Below are 21,592 nucleotides of genomic sequence, written 5' to 3' on the forward strand. Positions count from 1 at the left end.
AGGAATGTTTTGTGGGCACCCTAGGGCTGAGGCTGCTGTGGGAGGCAACTCAGGTGAGGTGGTCTGAGGCCCCCCAGACATCCACAGCTGCTCTTGGCTGCGCTGGGAAACTCTGCTCAGTCCCTTCTTACTCTGATTTAAGTTGCAGGGAAAATGCATTATTTTTTCATTAAAAATTCATTTTGGAACAGATAGCCTTCAGAGATGTAATTAGCTACTTTATTTCTCTCCATTAGCAATCCCTGGGGTTTGCCGGAATCTCTTGTCCTTTTTCCTCTCCATTTCGCTTCTTCTATCCTCTTTATAATCTAGGTTGCAACACTTTCCCACCCTCCAACCATCGCCACACAGTCTGTTCTTGGACTGAATCACTGTTTTAAAATCTGGAGAAAGAGTTATAGCAAACTTCCCCCTCCCCACTGGGCTATAGGCTCACGGTCCCCTGGTCCCCTGAGCCACTGAGGAGCAGGATGACAATGCCCACTGCTGCCCCCGGGACAAGGGACACAGAGATGGCCTGGATAGTGGCAGAGCTAGGTAGGGTTAGGAAGGTTCCCCCACTTACTCGCTGGGTGACCCCAGGCAAGTGGCTTCACTTCTCTGAGCTTCAGCTGCCCTGACACACAGAAAATACTTTGCCTGAGGCATATAGCAAGTGTCCAGTAGAAGGCAGCTCTGGTTGGGATGTCTGGGGGCAAGGTGGGGGAGGCTTCTGGGGGCTGAATGAACAGGGGATACAGACGGCACGAAGGACCCAGCCTGGGCTTGGCCAGAGGCAGAGCTAGATGCTTGGTGGGGCCTGAGGAATTGGGCTGAGGGGCAGGTGGCAGGGAGAACCACGAGCGGTGCCTCTCGGGAAGCAAGACTGAGAGGGCTGGGTGGAGGGAGCACTCAAGGACGCAGCCCTCAGCTGCCCAAGACTGCGTGCCTCTATTTGGCTGACTATGGCAGCCTGTCCTCAGAGTTGCTCCTGGGGATTATTTCTGGCACGCCTGAAAGCTGATGTGAGGTGATAGACATTGTCACCTGACTGGGGGGAGTGCAGCAGGTGAAAGCTTTGTGCTGAGACTCAGCAAGAGGGGGCCCCAAGATCTTGGAAGGCCCCAGGTGCAGTAATTCTCAGCACTCCCTCTAGCTCAGGAGGCCCCAGGGTGACCAGGCTGGCCGTTGCCCTGGAGTTCTAGCTCCTTCATTGGCCTGAAGAAAGCTCTCCCTGCCCAGGCCCCATTCCTCTGCTCCCCTCGCGGTCATGACACATGATGTACAGCTGTCTCCAGCATTGTCAGAAATCCAGGCTGTGTGGGGGCGAGGGCAGAAAACCTGCTGCCAAAATCTAAACTTATCATGGCTCCCCACATCCAGGGGTAAAGAGAAAAAAACAGGTTTAGCATAAAAGAAAGATCCCTGGGTGGCACAAACAGTTTACGCTCAACTGCTAAACAAAAAGTTGGTGGTTTAAACCCACCCAGTGGCACCAAAGAAGAAAGGCCTGGCAATCTGCTCCTGTAAAGATTACAGTCAAGAACACCTTATGGAGCACAGTTCTACTCTGTAACACACGGGGTCACCATGAGTCAGAATTAACCCCACAGCAACAGGTTTGGTAGCATAAAAGCTCTTTGGCACTTTGCAACAAATAAAATCAGATATATGTGATTTATATCAGTAACTAGAGAGCCCAGGACTTAGACAATCACCATATGGGTGTCCTCGGAAGGGGCTGGTACCTGCTAACAGGAATGAGGTTGTATTGCATTTCATTGAGCTGTGTCACGTTGCATGGTGTGAACGGAATTGCAGTGAACTAGGTTTCTAATACTGGTCTCATCCTGTTTTTAGTCATCATGGTCCCTTAGGTTCCTGGAGCAATGCAGAGCAGCAGAAACTGGCTCATGGAAACTTGGACCTTTTTTTTTTAATTGTACTTTAGATGAAGGTTTACAGAACAAACTAGTTTCTCATCAAACAGTTAGTACACACATTGTTCTATGACATCGGTTAACACCACCACAACATGTCAATACTCTCCCTTCTCAACCCTTGGTTCCCTATTACCAGCTTTCCTGTTTCCTCCTGCCTTCCAGTCCCTGCCCCAGGGCTGGTGCCCCTTTAGTCTTGTTTTGTTCCATGGGACTGTTCAATCTTTGGCTGAAGGGTGAACCTCAGGAGTGACCTCGCTACTGAGCTGAAAGGGTATCTGGGGGCCATATTCTCAGGGTTTCTCCAGTCTCTGTCAGGTCAGCAAGTCTGGTCTTTCTTTTTGAGTTAGAATTTTGTTCTACATTTTTCTCCAGCTCTGTCTGGGACCCTCTATTGTGATCCCTATTAGAGCAGTCAGTGGTGGTAGATGGACACCATCTAGTTTTACTACACTCAGTCTGGTGGAGGCCATGGTAGGTGTGGTCCATTAGTCCTTTGGACTAACCTTTCCTTGTATCTTTAGTTTTCTTCACTCTCCCTTGCTCCTGAACAAGTGAGACTAGTGGAGAATCTTAGATGGTCGATCACAGGATTTTAAGACCCCAGAAACTACTCACTAAAGTAGAATGTAGAACATATTTTTTATAAACTACTTTATGCCAATTGAGATTATGGGACCTTGGAACTTTTGCCCTGATGTTAGTACAGGCCTCACGGGCAAGTCCTGGCAGTGAATGATAATAACGATGATGCTGAGGTTGACAATAATTGCCACGTGTTGGGTGCCTACCATATTCCAGGCCCTGTGCTGGACCCTTTGCTTACTGTGCTTCATTTACCCTTCAATTCCATTAGGTATTATCATACTCCACTGCCCAGATGGGGAAACTGAGGCTCAGAAAGGGTAAGAGGAAGGACCAAGATCACGTCATTGGTGGGTGGCAGGGTCAGGATTTGAACTTTGAGTTTTTTGGCACTAAAGCCCTTGGGTTCTCTCACTGTACAAACACCGCTTGACTGAAGATTAGAGGACCTTGTCCAGACGCCTTCTGAATTTGCCCTTTTCACGTCATCACTGCAAACCTGTTATCTAATGAACAGCCAGATTTGTTACAGAAAAGATGGGTTCAGGTGGTTTTCTCCTCCTGGGACTTCTTTGTATGCAAATTCTAGATCTCTCCAACCCTTGGCCACACTCCAACACTAAGAGTAACATTTTAAAACCTGAGAGTCTCGTGCCCTGAAAACTCCCAATGTATAGAAATATAAAGCAGAAAACTGGGTTTCTATCAGCTGGAGGAAATGCATAAAAGATAAGTAATACAGAAGAATCTAAAGAACTTGGGCAGCTAGAAAATAAAGAGACATGGTAAGGACCATGCTATGGATTGAACTGAACCCCCCAAAAGATATGTTGAAATCCTAATCCCCAGTACCTATGAGTGTGACCTGGTTTGGAAATGACATCTTTGGAGATGTTATCACTTAAGATGACATGAAGTCATGCTGGAGGAGGGTGGGTCCTGCCTGATTCACTATGAGTGGTGTCCCTGATAAAAGAGAAGAGACAAAGACAGAGAGACACAGAGGGAAGATGGCCCTCTGAAGACAGGGGCAAACTGGAGTGATTCATCCAGAAGACACGGAACACCTGGGGCTACCAGAAGCTGAGAGAGACAGGAAGGACCCTTCCCTAGAGCCTTCCAAGAGAGCGTGAGCCTGCCAACACCCTCAGTTCAGACTTCTAGCCTCCAGAACCGTGAGGCGATAAATTTTGGTCCTTTTAGGTCACTCAGTTTATGGTACTTTGTTACAGCAGCGCTGGGAAATGAATACCATTCAGCCCAGGAAAAAGCGAGATTGACACACGCAAATCCCTTTTAAGAATTGGAAAAAGGAGGAAGGCACAGACCCAAAAGCCATCTTACTTCCTGCAGTTCCCGGCAGCTCTGTTTGAATATTAAGGCTCCGTGTGGTTACTCTGGGGCTTTTGTAATAGGACCAAACGATATTGGCTAATTTGGGGAAGGTTTATGTATTATCTGTAACGTGCAGAGAGGGAGGCAGAAAGGAAAGGAAGCTTAGTAGCTGACTGATGTCCTCAATGTTCACTTCAGAAGGTGAGTGGGATTTAGAACTCAGATTTTCCAACTCCCTGCTTCGACCTCATCTTCTTAGGGAAAAATCGCAATTAATTCTCAGTTGTCTATGTCGTTAATGTGGAGGAAACGAGGCATAGATAATCCCAAATGGTGAGTAATGCCCACACCATGTCTGCAACTCTGGACATTTGCTCTGGAAGCTTCTTGAAAACTTCACAATGAAGCCACGTGGATGTGGGAGGCTGGTCAGTCCTTATTGCCATGCCCTGCCTGCTCAGAACCATCCCACCCGTTGCTCCACGAAGACCTAGGGGCCACAGATTAAGGGGAGGAAGCTCTTCAATGCTTTCCTAGGTTGGGGAGGGGTAGTGGGAGGCAGGCAGATAATAAGGCATTTTGATTTAAAAGGCTTCCTGCAGGGCCACAGGCTAGCAGAACGTAACAATAAATGAGACAATGAATTGTGTCCTCTGGAGACGTCCATATGGAAGCTGATTCATTGTGTTAATAAGGACACGAAAGCCAGAGGTTAACTGTATTCTGATTTCATGGCTGAGGGATCTGTGGCTCAGAAGGGGGGAACATCCACATTTGAGGTCAGAGTTCAAATTCCAGCTCTGAGCTCCTGATTCCAATTTGGTTTCTATGACTCAGGATACGTTAGGACCACATGGCTCTAACAGCCAGGACCTGAGTAGGAACGCAAGCGATGGCTAAGGTTGAGAACTGGTGATGCTGGAGCCCAGAGGAACCAATACTTCATCCATTCAACAAATATTGAACACCTACCAAGTGCCAGGGAGTGGGCTTGCACTGGGAGGGGAGAACAGAAAAGAATCAGACATTGACCCTGACCTAAAGCAATGCAAGGTAGAAGGGGAGATGGGGCATGTACGAAAATCTCTGTAACACATACAGAGAGGGTGCTGAGATGAAATCTAAGAGAGAACCAGCTCATTCATTTTTTCCTTCAATTAAAACATTCATTCAGTCACTCGGCGCTATCTTGAGTACTCTGGATACAAAGATAAATAAAACTGATCTCTACCCTCAGAAACCCTGGTGGCATAGTGGTTAAGAGCAACAGCTGCTAACCAAAAGGTTGACAGTTCAAATCCACTAGATGCTCCTTGGAAACCCCAAGGGGCAGTTCTACTCTGTCCTTTAGAGTCACTATGAGTCTGAATTGACTCAAAGACAATGAATTTTTTTGGCTTGGCTACCCTCAGAAAGCTCCCCTTTGAATGCTTAGAATCTGAGTCACTGTGGGAGCACTTCAAAATACAGTTTCCCAGGCCCCCAGCCCAGACATGCTGACTCTAGACCTCTGAAAGTGGTACCCAAGGAACCCAAAGCTCAGGTTCAAGGCGTTCTCCAGTACGGGTCTGGTGGGATAACAGGCTAAGGGGAGGGAAAGCCCGAGAGAAGTAGAAAGGCTTCGAAGCCCACTTTGTCCCTGGGTGGGGGGCCCACACTGGTCTCCGTGTGCTCTGGACCCAACCTCCATTGCACATACTGAAGTTTTTCTGGGTGATGGATGGGAGTGCATGAGTACTCCCATGTTCCCATGTTGATGATGTTCCAAGGTCATTGTGACTAGGGTTCCAGGGGCCTGTGACAACACAGCAGGCTGGCTCTGCCCAGGTGTGGGAGGTCAGGAGGGACCCAGATCCTCCTGGGAATGCAACTCATCCCTGTAAAAGAAAGATCCCCTTCCCCTGCTGATTAAGCATTATTTAGGGCTCTGAGTGAGTTCTGTTCAGAGTCTGCTTTGAAGACAGCAAGCAGGGGCCATGACCACCCTCTCTCCCGAAAACAGCCTCTCAGCCAGGCGGTCGGCCTCCTTCATCCTGGTGCGTGTTCTCCATCGGTCTCTCCCTCCCCAACCACTGGTCTGCAAGGGTGCCATTTCCCTGGCAAGGTGGGAAGGGCTAGACCCCCGAGCTGGCCTAGAAGGTGGAGCAGGGCTGGTGGTACCTTGGCCTCATCATCAGCATCAACAGCAGGATGGAGAAACATGAGGTCTCCTTTCACCCTTCTCTCCAAGCCAATTATTACGTTCTCCCCAGATGTGGCATTCTAACTTTATTCGGTTTTAGGTTTGCAAGAGGCTGGTAAATTTTCTTTGGTGTTTTTGCCAACAATTTTGGTATGCTGCCGCCAGGTGGCAGTAATGCTTTTATTAGTGGGTGGTTTCAAGCCCAGTTAAGATTCTTTGGACGTCAGCCTTAGTCATAAAAATTTTCCACACAGTATCTTTTTCAAAATTATAATAACTAATTATAATGACCTTAGCCACTCGCAAGTCTCATTAGTCATCGTGATTAAGAGAGTGATACATAAAAAGCAGAAATGCAAAACAGGCACCTCTCTCCCGGAGTTTTACATATTATTGATTTGTTGCAAATTTTCACCAGGCCTTGACTTTAATTTTCTTTATATCTTTCTTCATTTCTCTGAACTTAGAGAAGAAGAATAACAACAAACTCTCATCTAGCACGTATGTACAGTGACTGTTCTAAATGCTTTATTTACAGTCATTTGTTCTTGTCTCAACCCCACGTGATAGAAGTTGCTATCATCGTCATTTTACAGATGAGAAAATTGAGGCACAGAGACTCAGTAATTTCCGAAAAGTCACACAGCTAGGAAGTGGCAGAGCTAGAATTTGAATGCAGGCAGGTGAGCTACAGAGTCCATCTTGTAAACCAGTGATTCTCTAAATGTGGTGGCCAGGTCTGTAGCACACGCATTCTCTGAAAATTTGAAAGAAAGGCAGATTCTTCGGGTCTCCCCAGACATTCTGAACCAGAAACCCTGGCGGTTGGGCCCAGTAACCTCTGTTTTAACAAGCCCTGCACGTGACTCTGATATGCAGCTAGCTTTGAGAACCATCCTCTTCATCACTGTGCTATATTGATGGTACCTGGGTTGGTAATAATTACCCAGTTAACTTACAAGTTGCACATATAACCACTCCCTTCCTAATTTTAATATGCCTGCCCTCCTAGGGCCACCCCGCTCTCCTTTGGGTGAGAATCAAGGACACAGTGAGCCACTGTGGACTGGAGTGGAAAAGAGGTTGAGAACCTTAAGCAGAGCCAATGACCCTTCCCAGGATTTATTGGAGGCTCTGTAACTTATGGGTATTCAGAGCAACTTGGCATCAAAAACCCTCATAGAAAATTTTCCTTATGCTCTGGTACCTTTTCCACTTTGCTAAAAAGACTGGAGAAAATCCTTAACCCAACGATGCAGAGGGGGAAATGGGGTGGGCAAATGTATGCTCATAATCACGGCCTCTGGCAGTTGGAAGCTGTTAGGGAGATTGATCTTCTAAGGCTCGCTTCTGGCCCCCTTCTCCAGCAGAAGCAGCAGCAAGGTTTCCCCAGGTTTGCTGGTAGAGACCTTTAACCTGCTTAGGTACACCCTGAAGGTGGGAGGAGATTTCTACAACTGCTCTACCTGGCAGTATTCTTGCCAAGAGACTAGAAAAGAAGCTCTGTTGCAGAGCTGAAGGGTATCCAGCATGTCACGGACCACATAATTTCCCCTCATGGATTACGAGGTCGTTGCACCCAGAGGGTTGGATAAGGAGTTGGTGGAGCCAGGAATGGGGGAGTATGGGAGGATAAAGATGGATTTGAGAGGCCATCAATTTGAAGGACTCCAGATACTGGTTCTCTGATTTCTGGCATGGACAGGGAGTATGGACACACTGAAAAAAGAGAAGGAGGCGCCTTCTCATGGGGACACTTTCCCTTTGGCTCTCTGCAGGTCAACAGGCTCCTTGTGCTGGCCCTTGACTGTCTAGCAAGTGTCTTGTACATTCTTGAAGGTGGCCTGTGGTTTGCTTTGGTCTGGGGAGGGAGTGGTACAGGGAAGAGTTGGGGATAAAAAGAGGAACGGAATTTCATGGAAGGAGGAGGCAGAAACCTTTTGTAAACCAGTTCAGCCATGGCAAAGCAGGCAGATGGCCAATTGTGACAGGTAGAGGTTTAGAAATGCAAATTCTCTGAGCACTCAGCAGATGTCTTCCTGTGCTGTTTCTAATTATCTCTGCCTTATTGTGTTGAGGCTGTATCTTCTATTATGCTGTGCTGTGCATAGTATTTTGATTCTAATATTGCCACCCTTTCATTTTTTACCTTTTTAACATTTCTTTGTTCACCATTTATTTTATTTTTTAAATTAATAGACTTTGTTATTTTTAGAGCAGTTTTAGGTTTGCAGGAAGTCCAGAGTTTCCATACACTCCGTCTTTCCACCCCCCGTGCCCAACATACACACTAAGTTCCCCGTATTATTAACAGCCTCCGTTAGTGTGGTACGTTTGTTACCCTTGATCAACCTGTATTAATATACTATTATTAACTAAAGTTCATAGTTTACATCAGGGTTCACTCTTCGTGTTGTATAGTCCTGTGGGTTTTGATAAATACCTAATGTCATGTATCCTTGAATATACGAATTAACCCTCCTAAGGTCTCAGTTCTGTGATTTGTTTAACAGTGTCATAGCCATGCTGCCTCGTACATAAGGACCCCTGGTGGCAAAGTGGTTAAGCGTTCCGCTCTTAATGACTCCTAATGGAAAGATCAGCAGTTTGAACCCACCCAGCAGCTCCAAGGGAGAAAAGGCCTGGCGATTTGCAGGTCCTAGATTATAGCCCAGGAAACCCTTAGGGGCAGCTCTGCTCTGTCATATAGGGTCGCTATGTGTTGCATTTGACTCAACAGCACACAACAACAGCAACAACCTCATAGGTAGTTGTGAGGATTAATGAGTTTAAATATGCAACACACTTAGGGTACTGCCCGACACATCGTCAGTGCTTTTTAAGTGTTTACAATTAATAAGAGAATTTAATACTTGTTATTTCATAATTATTTATTTGGATTTTTATGCTTTATATTTTTGTGTATTTCTTGCTGTTTCCTGTATTATTTGCTTTTATCTTTAAAAGTGAGTTAGAAGGAAAATATCCTGTTCCTATAAATTTCTAATTCTTAAAGTAAAAAATAAAATAATTCCTCCTGACTCAATCCCTATATCTAATCAAGACATCGAATATGTGGTTAAAAACCTTCCCACAAAAAATTTTTAAAAACTCCAGGCCCAGATGGTTTTACTGGTTAGTTCTACCAAACATTTAAAGAAGAAATAATACCAATTCTACACAAACTCTTCTGGAAAACTAAAAAGCAAGGAGTATACTCCTACTCATTCTATGAGATCAGCATTACCCTGATATCAAAATCAAACACATTACAAGAAAAGAAAATTACAGACAAATATCTCTCATGAGCATAGATGTAAAAATTCTAAGCAAAAATGTATCAAGTAGAATCCAATGATATATAAAAAGATATGTCATCACCAAGTGGGGTTTTATGCCGGGACTGCAAGGCTGATTTAATACTCAAAACCATTCAATATAATTTATCATATTAACAAACTAAAAAAGAAAAACCATAAGATCATTTCAATAGATGCACAACATCATTTGGCAAAATCCAACATTCATTCCTGATAAAATCTCTCAGAAGACTGGGAATACAAGGAAACATTCTTAATCTGAAAAAGGGCATCTATGAAAAACCTACACCTAACATCGTGGTGAATGGTGAGTGAGTGAATGAACAAAGCAAGGATGTCTGCTTTCACTCCTCTATTAAACATTATACTGAAGGTTCTAGCCAGGTCAATTAGGCAAGAAAAAGAAATAAAAGGCATTCACATTGGAATAGAAGAAATAAAACTCTCTTCATTCACAGACAGCATGATCATCTATGTCAGGGTTGACAATTTTTCTATAAAGAGCAAGATAAGTAAATATTTTCAGCTTTGTATGCCATGTGGTCTCTGTCACAACTGCTCAACTCTGCCACTGTAGCATGAAAGCAGCTATAGACAATACATAAATAAATGGGTGCAGCTGTGTTCCAATAAAGTTTTATTTAAAAAACCAGGCGAGGGGCCAGATTTGGCTCATAGGGTGTAGTTTACTGATCTCTGGTCAATGTAGGAAATCCCATGAAATCTACAAAAAAATGCTACTAGCACTAATAAATAAGTTTAGCAATGTTTCAGGGTACAATATCAACATGTAAAAATCCATTGTATTTCTATGTACTAGCAACAAACAATTGGAAACTGAAATTAAAAAAAAAATACCATCTACGATAACATCAAAAATCTGAAATACCTTGGAAAAAATCGGATAAAATATATGACCAGTACACAGAAAACTGCAAGTATTGCTTCAAGAATTTTTAAAAGACCGAAATAAAGGGAGAAATACACTGCTTTCATGGGTTGGAAGATTTAATAGTGTGAAGATATTAATATTCTCCAAAATGATCTACGCAATATCAACCCAAAGTCATAGCTGTTTTTGTTATAGAAATTGACAAATTGACTAAAATTTATATGGAAATGTGTTCCTAAAGTTAATGCATTTCCTCTTAGAATTAAGGATCCCAGGGACACAGCCCAAAGTTGCCTATTCCCCTCTACTTCCTGCCACGTTGCATGAAAAGCATTACGGTCTCTGAATGAACAAAGACTGGGCGAATATGATGTAGTAAGAGGAACAGAAGCCTGGCTCTGATTGGTTCAGACAACCAGGAGACAAAATATGATGAACACGCAGTTAGTGTAGATTATCTCAAATGTTTAGTTTACAGAGCTGTCTTGTCTTCTAGCACCTTGCTACTATTGGACCAGCAGCATCAGCAATCACCTGGGAGCTTGTTAGAAATGCATCCTCTTGGGCCTCACCCCCCAAACCTACTGAATTGGAATCTGCATTTTAACAAAATCCTCAGGTGACTCACATGCAAATTAAAGTTTGAGCCATACACGGAATGAATGGGAAGTTGGAAGAATGCATATTGGACATGTCTGGTCACCTGCCAAGCTCTTTCCATCAACACATCTTCATGTCTGCAATGTGGCATTGCAAGAAATTCTTGTATCCAAGTAGGAGGGAATACCGTACCAAGAAAGGAATCTCCCCTCACCCCATTCCAATAGAGACTCTCTTAGTTGTATGAACATTTTGAATTACTTTGCTTGTAGGACACTCACCTCTCCCTCCACCCCTTCCCCACCACTCTGACACACACACACACACACACACACACGCACACACACACAACGCTCATCTAAACCAGAAACCATTCCTTGTGATGAACTGTTTTGCTCTTCCAGGAAAAGCGAAATGGAGTCCACAAATGTGTTTACTTATTGTTTATTTAATATTTTCCCATTATCAAAGCAGTAGGTGTTATTACAGAAGATTTTTAAAAGACAAGAAAAAGTAAAAGTAATTACTTATAATCCTATCACCCGAAGATGATTAGTTTTTTTTTAGAGAGGTGTGTTTTTTTGTCTTTTTTCTAACAATTTTTAATAGCAGTTAATACAGTACATATGAGGATAGATGGCATACTTCTTACAATGTATAGCATACATACAAATATGGAGTATAGTACACAGAGAAGGTAGACATCGTACAGTTTTGTGGGTTTTTTGTTAACATTTGTATTTTTCCAGATTATTATTCATTCCTCATAAGCTTCATTTTGTATGCCTCACAATATTCCACTGAGTGTATAAACCAGAGTTTACTTAACTGTTCCCCTATTGCAGAACATTTAGAACGCTTGCATTTTTCGTCTTGGTAAGTAATGTGCAATGAAAATTATTGTGCACACAGCATTTTTCTATATATTTTCCCTAATTTCCTCAGGATAGAGTTCCAGAAGTGAGCCAGAGGCTGTGAACTGTGATTCAAGTAGCAAAACTCAGAGCCTATCTTTTAAAAATTACACTTAAAAGAAAAGCCAAAGATTCCTAGCAGAAGGCTGCCACGGTTGTCCTTGCAGGTGAAGAGAAAGCCGCCCATCGACAAGACAGAGTGGGATGGCTTCTTTGACGAGAATGGGCACTTGGCCAAGTCACGGGACTTCATTTGTGTTAATATCCTGGAAAGAGTAAGGCTCCCACGTTACCCTTAACCGTGCCTGGAACTGGGGGAGTGGATAGGCAAGGGGGCAGGTGTGGCGTTGGGAAGGGCCCTTTGGTCAGGTATCAGAGGGCCCATGACTTCCCACCCCCTATGCACCTAGGGCCTGCACCCTTTGGTGAGGACGGAAGCGTGGAAGTTCCTCACAGGCTACTACTCGTGGCAGAGTTCTAGGGATGAGCGGCTCACAGTGGACAGCACGAGGAGGTAGAACATTCCAGATCCTCTTTCAGGGATGGGAGGGGGTATTCGCCCCAGCCTGGTGGATTCAGTCTTCTTTCCCCAAGTGGACTTCTTGTTCTGAGAGAACTTTGGTTCACTCTTTCCCCTCCACCCACAATGGCCTCCCGTCATCTGGCTATCATACCTCACTCAGCCTCCAAGGTCCCAATCAAACAGTGCACCTCCTCCAAGCAGCCCTCAGAGGAAGGGGGGCCTATGCAGAGCCCACATCCTCAGCGGACATTGCTGCATTCCAGATGGGCATGAAAGAATGGCTAGGGGTGGCACAGGCAGAGAAGACAGAAAAGCACCACAGGTGGAGGCAGAGCCTGAGCAAGGGCACTGCCCTGTATTCCCCTTGAACCTGGCAGCTGCCTCTGCCTGGAGCTCTTCCCCATGAGCCCGAAAGGGGAAGGCCACCTTGTTCAGCTTCAGTGCTGTTCTCACAGGAAGAACTACAAGGTTTTATGCGAGATGTACGAAAAGATCCAGCCCCTTCTGGAAAACCTGCACCAGAACTTCATAGAGACTCGAAATAACATTGGTGAGAAGAGTGGTGTGGGGAGGGGGACAGGGGGTAGGGCTGGAAGCCACGCTGCCCCTTCTCAACAATTTCTGGGGACAGATAGTTCCCAGGTTCCTGCTGTGTATGTGCCTCAAATTTTGCCAGCTGAATCTTGGTAAATCCATCCACCAGTCTCCACTAGTTGACCCCAGATACCCAACACTGTTTCCCTGGGCTCATGCTGTTCCTGCTGCCTTGCCTTCTTCGCCTCCTTTGGCCTTGAACTAGGTTCGATTTGATTGGAAGAGATGAAGTGGTGGGAATTTTTGGCAGGAGGTACATCCTGGCCAAAGATTTGGAGGTGGGGAGAAACCCAGATCACTCAGAGTGTGGCTATGGATAGAGCCTAGTGGGGGCTGATGTACCTTTCACAGCCCCTTCCTAGGATGTCCTAGGGTCTGTTCTTTTGGGGGTGAGAGAAATAACCTCATCTCAGGCCCCTCTGCTGGAGGTGATCCGATGCCTCTTACCTGTCCCTTGCCCCCAACCTAGTATATGACATCCAGAGACTCTACGACAAAGACCCCCTGGGCAACGTCCTCATCGACAAGAAGAGGTTGGAGAAGATCCTTCTCCTGAGTTATGTCTGCAACACCCAGGCAGGTGAGTGAGAAGTTGAACTCCCCCTTGGCCCTCACTTGACCTAGACCTTGCCCTACTCAAGCCTAGGCTCCACCGTCACACTGGCCCCTCCTCACCTGCCCCCTCTCCACCCCAGAGTACCAGCAGGGCTTCCACGAGATGGTGATGCTTTTCCAACTGATGGTGGAGCATGACCACGAGACCTTCTGGCTTTTCCAGTTCTTCCTGCAGAAAACGGTGAGGGTTGGGCCTGAGCTCAGGGATCCTGATCCTCCAAACAGCACCTCGAGGCTGAGCAGACTCAGCAGCCCCAGCCCTGAAACAGCGCTCTATCATGGAGGAGCCAGGAGGGCAATGCTAAACCCAGTGGGGAATGTTTAAGGGGATAGGTATTGGGGTTGAAGCAGGGGGAGGGATGCCCTGGGCCCAGCACTCATCAAACTTTGAAGAGCTTGTGTAAAAATGGCTTGGGGGCAGTGTTCGACCTCCTCCTACCCCACAAGGGGGAAGAAGAACCAAGATCAACAGCCCAAAGCTGATTCCAAGGAGGCAGAAGTCAGACATGCCTCCTCTCTCTGCTATCTTTACTAATTCTGACACCAACGGTACCTCACACAACACTCTCTGCTTGTCGGCTGGGTTCGGTAATTCACTGCAATGGGCACACAAAACTCAGAGACCATACTCACAATTATGGGGTTTATTAGGGAAGTACCAGGTACAATTCAGTCTCACGAACACTCAGGATTCAGTTCTTTCTTCAGGACAGCCTCTTCCCAATCGTGTTCGCAGGCACGCCACTCCCTGGCCCGAGGCCTATCCCCAAAGGCACTTAGCTTTCTCTCTGTCTGGGCAGGGAAGCTGACCATGCATTCTCCTGCTGCCGGGTCTCTCCTTCTTTGGTGGTGGTGGTGGCCTCTTTCTCTTGCTCTGGAATTTGCTCTCTTTTAAGGCAAAACTGTCCAATCCCCTTGGTGGGCCACACTTACCCTATTGCACAATACCTAGGTGGGAGTTACCAAGATTATGGCTAGAAAGGCCACTCAGAAAAGTAATTAATCGCTCCACAGCTTAGCTGGCAGACCAGTGATGGCGCCGTTTCCTGGCATTCTTCCCCAAATCCCGGCTCTCCTCCTGCAAATTCCTCAGGTTCCCCCAGCCTTCAGAATATAATCCAGTAACCTTGGCCAGATATTCAAGGCCTTCATCTTCGGTCTTGCCTTGCACTTCTCCCTTCCTCTGTACCAGGGGACCCAGTCTTCCCCAGATTTCACCCCACACTGCCCAGGGTGTGGGGTTTTGAAGGTGCTGCTCCCTGCAACACCCTCCCTGGAAAGTCTTTCCTCATGGTCTGTGAGAGGCTGCCCAGAACCCTCCCTCGCCCCTCTCTCCACCCCTGCAGTAATGTGCTCATTGCTCTTTCCTTGTCTTCATTTGCTCTGACCCATGGTATGTGCATGTGTGGGGGGAATAGCTGAGCTCACTAGGTTGAGCCACACTTGAGATGCACCACACACATACACACACAAATGGACACACTTGCACATACAGATCACAGGCAGATAGACTGCATGCATATATGCACACACAGACACATAGACGTATACAGACGGCACACAGACACAGACACATATACAGACCACACACACAGACAGACACAGGCATGTGCACACATGAACACACCCACACACAGACACACACAGGTGCCCAGACTCACGCAGAGACATGGCCACACTAGGAACCAGACACACCCAGAGCCTCCAGAATTGGGGAGCTGACTAACCGGGACTACGCTTGAGCCGAGGAAGGCTGGGTTGCCTTCTCTCCCCTGCATTTCCTACAGGAGCACAGCTGTGTCATCAGCATCGGGGTGGGCAAGAATCTCGACATGCTCAACAACCTGATCAACTTCCTGGACCCCTTGTTTGCTGAGCATCTAAGTGAGTGGACCCTACCTCCTGCCACCACACCTTCCTGCAGGCATGGGAGGGGGTCCAGGACCCAGGCAATGGCAGGAAGGGGTAGGAAATCGTGGTGGCAAGGGGTCATTATCTTCTTTCCTATCCTTGGGAGGAGCATTCATCTATATGGAGTTGGACTCTGGACAAGTGAAAATCTACCCCAGTCTCCAAGGGAAGCTAGAAAAGAAATAGCCATGGGTTTTTGTGTTTCCTAAGTGTTTCGCATGCTCTGCTGTTTGGCCTCATATGTGTACATAAGTGTCCTCTGGTGCTTCCCGCTGACTGCGGCCTCAGCCAACACCCAGCTTGTCTCCCCACAGAAGGGAAGGGTGCGGGGGCCGTGCAGTCCCTCTTCCCCTGGTTCTGCCTCTGCTTCCAACGCGCCTTCAAGTCCTTCGATGACGTCTGGAGGCTATGGGAGGTGAGGGGCTCAGTTGGGGGCCGTGGCGCAGACCCCACCCCTTTATTTCTGGCTTTGGTTGGGGTTTAGTAATTTGCAGTTTGATTGTGCCAGCGGCCTGCACCTTCTGTAGGGCAGTCAGAGCAGCAGGGCTCACCCGGCCTGGGCAGTGGAAGCCTGGACCTGCACGTCAGCTCTGCCTGTCCCAGATGCTCCTTCTCCAGGCTTCCCCTCCACCTGGTGCTGGCTCCTTGCTGGCCGGCTCTCCTGGATAGGGCAGGGCCTCAAAGGACAGGTCTCACCTGAGTCTTTTGATCACCATCTCGGGAGCTATGACCTCCCCAGGAGCACCCTCACCACCCGTCACTGCCCTGCCTGGGGGCCACCGCTGTCTGCAGGATCCAGCCCAGTTCCTCATCCTGGCATTCAGTGTCCCTGTGAATCAGCCCCTCCCGCCTGGCCTGCTGGTCTCCACATCCAAGTGCATGACCCCCTCCAGGCTTCTGGTGATGCCTCTGGATTCAGTTCCCATTTGCTGTGACAAAACTCCACTCAAATGCTATAAACACTTTTCCAGTCTCTTTCTCTTTTTACTCTCTCTCTTTTGCTCTCTCTCTCTTGCTCTCTCCTTCTCTTGCTCTCGATATCACCCCCTCTCTTCCTGAAGCTCCCTGAAGCCATTGTCTCTGAATCCCCCGGGAGCTAGCAGAATGCCTAGAAACCAGGGGGTGCCTGTCGGCACTTGCCTGACTGAATGAGTGAGGCCCAGGAAAGGCACGTGGTTGGTGAGAACCTCATCATCCAAGGTCCCTGCAGTCTCAGGCCACAGGCCCAGGCTGAGCTGTACTGCCCACAGGTGCTGCTGACGGGGAAGCCCTGCAGGAACTTCCAGGTGCTGGTGGCCTACAGCATGCTGCAGATGGTGCGGGAGCAGGTGCTGCAGGAGAGCATGAATGGGGATGACATCCTCCTGGTGAGCACCCTCTGGCCAAGGCCGGCCCACTGGCTCCTGGAAGCCTGTAGCACCCACATCTCATCTCAGGGAGAGCTGGGTATCACTGCTAGAGTGATGAGAGCTAACATTTATTGAGCACCCACTATGCCCTGGAAACCCTGGTGGTGTAGTGGTTAAGTGGTATGGCTGCTAACCAAAAGGTCGGCAGTTCAAGTCCACCAGGCATTCCTTGGAAACTCTATGGGGCAGTTCTACTCTGCCCTGTAGGGTCGCTATGAGTCGGAATCCACAGCAATGGGTTTGTTTTTTTTTTGTTTGTTTACTATGCCCAGCACTGTGCTGAGAGCTTTTAACAGACTAGCTCTTTTAAGCCTCCCGATAAGCCTGAGACAGAAGGGGCCTGATTATCATCATCATCCTCATCATAGCTCTGTATATGAGGAACCTGAGGCCTTGAAGCGTTCTTAGCTGTTAGACTCGGCTGCCTCACCATAAACCGCTTGGCCCTAGAATCTTCCTGTGGGGAAAAGACTCAGAGCTTTCCAACATTTTAAAAATTCAGCTGAAGTCTTTGTTCAAAAAAGTGTTTGACACTTTCTCAAAAAGTTAATCATGGAATTGTCTTATGATCCAGCAATTCCACTCCTAGGTATAGATCTAAAAACACTGAAAAACAATATCCTAACAAAAACGCGTACATGAATATTTATAGCAGTATTCTTTATAATAGCCAAAAAGTGGAACATCCCAGATGCCCATAACTGGTGAATGGGTAAATAACTGTGGCTTATCTACACAATGGAGTGTTCGTCAGCCACACAAAGGAGTGAAGCGCTAATACTCCCTACATTGTGGCTGAACCTCAGAAACATTATGCTGAGTAAAAGCCAGATACAAAAGGTCACATATTGAGTGATTCTGTAATAGGCCAATCCAAAGAGACAGAAAGCAGATTTGTGGGCCCAGGGGCTGGGGGGAAGGGGACATGGGGGTCACTGCTTAATGTGTAAGGGATCTCCTTTGGGGACGATGAAAATATTTTGAAGTTACATAACATTTGAATGTACTAAATGCCACTGAGCTGTATGTACATTTTAAAATGATTAATTTTGTGTTACGTAAATTTCACCTCAATTTTGTAAAAATCTGAGGTAATACCCCAATTATAAAACACAAAAGTGATGTCTTCCCCCAAGTCTCCCTCAGAAGTCCCTGAGACACTTGGGGAAACCCCAGTACTCCCTAGAGCCCAGTATGAAAACTACATTTACCATCCCCTCCCCCAAAATATACAATTCTAATGGTGAGTTTTCAGGTACTGTGCCAGGCTGGTCGGTGGGAGATTAGGTGGCTCCTAGTCAATGCTGTGAGCAGTGGCCTTCTTCTCCTAATGTTGCAAGCAGCTGTTTGTAACCAAGTGCACAGGGAGACCTCCACCCCCTCCCCGCCCCATCCCCACGCCTTTCTCCCCGGACAGGCTTGCAACAATCTCATTGACCTTGATGCTGATGAGCTGATCTCTGCAGCCTGCATGGTGTATGCTGAGCTCATGCAAAATGATGTAAGTTGCCCCAGTTATTTGTCCTCCTCCAGGAAGCCTTCCCTGGTCTCCCAAACCCAGCCAAGTCCAGACATTTTCAGCTTCAGAGACACAATTTGTGCCACACTCTGTGCCATCAAACCCACCACATGTTGCTCTACATGGTCTTCTCCATGCTGCAAGTAACCTATCTCCCTGAGCAGACTGCTTTCTGAGGACAGGGCCCTCCTCCCCGTTCCTTGTGGCCCTCCAGGGGAACTGGGCACAGTGCTGGGTACCCAGGGCCTCAGGAGAATGTCACTGAAGAATGAGAACAGCAAACCACTGTCCATACTCCTCACACCTGCAGGGACTCTCTCCTTCTCCAGGTTCCTCAGCCATTAAAGGATTTCTTTCTCTGAGGACACTAACATCCACAACAGAAGGACACCCCAGTGGACAGCATGAAGGTGGCTCTTCAGCCATGAGGTCAGGATCAAGGCCAATGGGGTGCTAGGGTGATGGAGTAGGTAATACAGTCACAGTAGAAACAGTCTCTTGGAGTAAAGTTTGTGGTCAGATATCTCCTTTGACTGTGGGGAGCCTCGGGAGAGAATGTGTGGGCAAAGACAGGATTGTATAAGAAGAAGAGAGGCTTGCTGGAGGAGAAGAGTGATGGGGAGGGCTAGAGATAGAGTGCAGGCTGGGAAGGGAATGTGTGGTCAGCAGTGTCTTAGTTTCCCAGGTCTGCCATAACAAAGTACCAGGAAGAGGCAGCTTTTAAGAACAGAGTGGTGTCTCATAGTTCTGGAGGCTGGAAGGCTGAATTCTAGCATCGCTGGACTGTGCTCTGTCAGCTCTAGGAAAAGATCCTTCCTTGTCTCTTCCAGCTTCTGGTAGCCCTGGGCGTTTCTTGGTATCCTCAGCTTTTAGGTGCATCTTCACCGGCCTCTGTCTTCCCCCATGTGTGTGTCTGTCCATGTCTGTTCTCCCCTTTGATAAGACGCCATTCAGAAGGTCTAGAATCCACCCTACTCCGGTGTGACCACGGTAACTTCACTGATAACATCATCAAAGGAAGACCTTATTTTCCATAAAGGTCACATTCACAGGTACAAGGTCACATTCACAGGTACAGGCGTAAGGACTTAGATTTATCTTTTTTGGGGGGGTGGGTGGGGACACAATTCAGCCTCTAACAGTAACTTTTCTGTCACGAGGGGTTTCCTAGTCTGCAGTGGTTCCACCTCGGGAAGCAAATGGTTAAGGATATAGCCAACTTTAAGAGCCTTCCAGGCTCCTGTGGAAGAGAAATTTGAGCATATCTAATAAGGATTACACGCAACATGTAAAAAAAAAAAAAAAATTGGCATAGTGGCACTTACAAAAATACCTCACCGGGGGAGGGCATGGTTGGCAAACATAGAAGGCACACTTTATTTGCATAAAAACCCCGTAGTCAATGCCTGGGACTCAGATCCCAAGACAAGGGCCTGACCCAGGGCTTTACCCCTCCATTGCTCTCATCTCCACATGCCAATCACACAATTAAGTTGTCTTTCCAGAGCTTCCCCAGCTGTCTGTGGAAGGACAAAGCCCAAACCTCCAACCAGCAGCGATACCCTCCTGGTTTCAAAGCCTCCTTCACAATTGCCCCTTCATTTCTCAGGGGGCAAATGTCTCCTCAAGCTAAATTCTCTTTTTCAGCCTTGCCCAATCTCTCCAGAGAATACAATCTCTTTCCTCGTGCAGACAGCTCAGTCTTTCCCTGGGGGCAGTCACATCCCACCTGCTCCCCCCTAGCTATGCCACAGCCCCAAGGCCCCTGCGCAGCCTGCCCCAGGCCCTGGCTGGTTGCTCTGAGAGGTGTCCTGAGAGCAGACACAAAGATTGACCAGTAGGGGCTGAAACTACAAAGGGGCTGGGCTGACCAGGCACCCCCGCAGCAGCTCAGCAACACAACACACCCACTATATATGCGTGCACACACACATACATAGCTTTGCCAGGTTGCTACATTTGTTTTTCAGGAGGGATCCTTTGGTTTTGTTGTGGATCCTGGTCCTTGGGGATGAGGCCTAACCATCTGCCCTCTCTTTCGCCAACTACCCCTCCTTTCTACTCTCATCTTTCACATTCAGTGACCATCACCCAAAAGGCACCATGTCCCCAAATAGGGCCTGGTCTACATCCTTGGGTGACAATCTCCATCCATGGCTGGCTCTGAGTCTCTGTGGGTGCCATATCTCTGCCGAGTGGAGATTGCTGAAGAGCTGGGTCCTGCTTAGCTTTATGTTCCCAAGACAGTTATTTAAGTAAGGTTCCTGCATAGGCTACAGCTCTCCAAGAATGAAACTGTGTCTGTATTTTACAGAAGAACCGGATTAAAAGACACTGTCATGAGCTAACAGTGGCCTTGGGAAGAGAAGAGTAAATAAAAACATCAGATACAAATTTTCTAATGGTTCTTTTGGCCTGGTGGTGTTAGTTGACCTGTGATTTTTGGTTGGGACATATACACCATGCCAAAAATCTATTTCAAAACTAAAAAAATCCAAAAACTCACCTTCTAGACCAATGATTTTCAAACTTGTTTCTGAAAGTTAGTGGAATCCTATTGTTACACAATCCCAGGGTTTCCATGGTTGAGATTTGGGTGGGATGCCCAAAGCCCTCCCCTCTGTAACCCCCTCAGATTCCTCCTTGAACCTCATATCATTCCCTAGGGTACCTCCAAGGACATTTGGCGAACTGAGGAGAAAGTTTGAAATCCTCTGTTAGGTCTTAAAGGTAAACTAGATTAAATCTTTACACTAAATTGATGCAGGTTCAGATAAATATCAGGTGAGGTGAAAGTAAAGACTGTAGAAGAGCCAAACTTCTCTCAGCTCATCTGCCCAGCTCCCAGCCCAGCAGAGTGCAGATTAGAGTCCTCCCACCATGAGCTGTGCGTAGCATGAAGCCAAAATGGCTTCCTCCTCACCTTTGTTTATCCATCAGTCTAGTATGGTCCAACCAGACACGAAACTGTGAGAATATTGAAATCCTAGAGCCTAAGTTCCTTTCAGCGTAAGGACTATGTTGGCCTAAATAATTTGTTAATTCAACACACATTATTGAGTCCTTAGTGTGCATTACCCACGATCTGCACACTGAGATTTCAATAACAGGGGAAAAAGAGACACAATTTCTTTTTCCAAGACACTTGGAGTTGAGTGGGGATCAGATAATTACCTTGAAGAATGTATAATTGCGAATTTTCTTTTGTGGTCTGCAGGAAAGGAACACGGCTCTAGGAGAGAAGATAAATTAGTAGCGGCTGTAGTGGGGGGGG

General features: G+C 47.0%; 1 protein-coding gene across 2 annotated transcripts; it reads left to right on the plus strand.

The window, feature by feature from the left end:
* Positions 1-5,815: 5,815 nt before the first annotated feature.
* On the plus strand, positions 5,816-18,680 carry TBC1D21 (TBC1 domain family member 21). 2 transcript variants are annotated; one of them, XM_049906083.1, is made up of 11 exons: positions 5,816-5,875; positions 11,915-12,022; positions 12,158-12,261; positions 12,726-12,820; positions 13,334-13,444; positions 13,560-13,660; positions 15,267-15,363; positions 15,705-15,805; positions 16,641-16,757; positions 18,217-18,300; positions 18,648-18,680. In XM_049906083.1, exons 1-11 carry the CDS (start codon positions 5,816-5,818, stop codon positions 18,678-18,680), a joined length of 1,011 nt encoding a protein of 336 aa, XP_049762040.1. The 2 variants fall into 2 exon arrangements, with proteins under 2 accessions (XP_049762040.1, XP_049762041.1); XM_049906084.1 differs by lacking the exon at positions 11,915-12,022.
* Positions 18,681-21,592: the final 2,912 nt, after the last annotated feature.

This window comes from Elephas maximus, chromosome 13 (genome assembly GCF_024166365.1).
Source record: "Elephas maximus indicus isolate mEleMax1 chromosome 13, mEleMax1 primary haplotype, whole genome shotgun sequence".
In the NCBI taxonomy this organism is placed as follows: Eukaryota; Metazoa; Chordata; class Mammalia; order Proboscidea; family Elephantidae; genus Elephas; species Elephas maximus.

What these genes read in the sequence shown, in the direction of transcription:
- TBC1D21 (XM_049906083.1), top strand. Translation starts at nt 5,816, where the DNA reads ATGACCACCCTCTCTCCCGAAAACAGCCTCTCAGCCAGGCGGTCGGCC. An exon ending in ACAGTGGACAGCACGAGGAG is followed by an intron (nt 12,262 to 12,725) that starts GTAGAACATTCC and finishes CTGTTCTCACAG; the next exon opens with GAAGAACTACAAGGTTTTAT. An exon ending in CTTGTTTGCTGAGCATCTAA is followed by an intron (nt 15,364 to 15,704) that starts GTGAGTGGACCC and finishes GTCTCCCCACAG; the next exon opens with AAGGGAAGGGTGCGGGGGCC.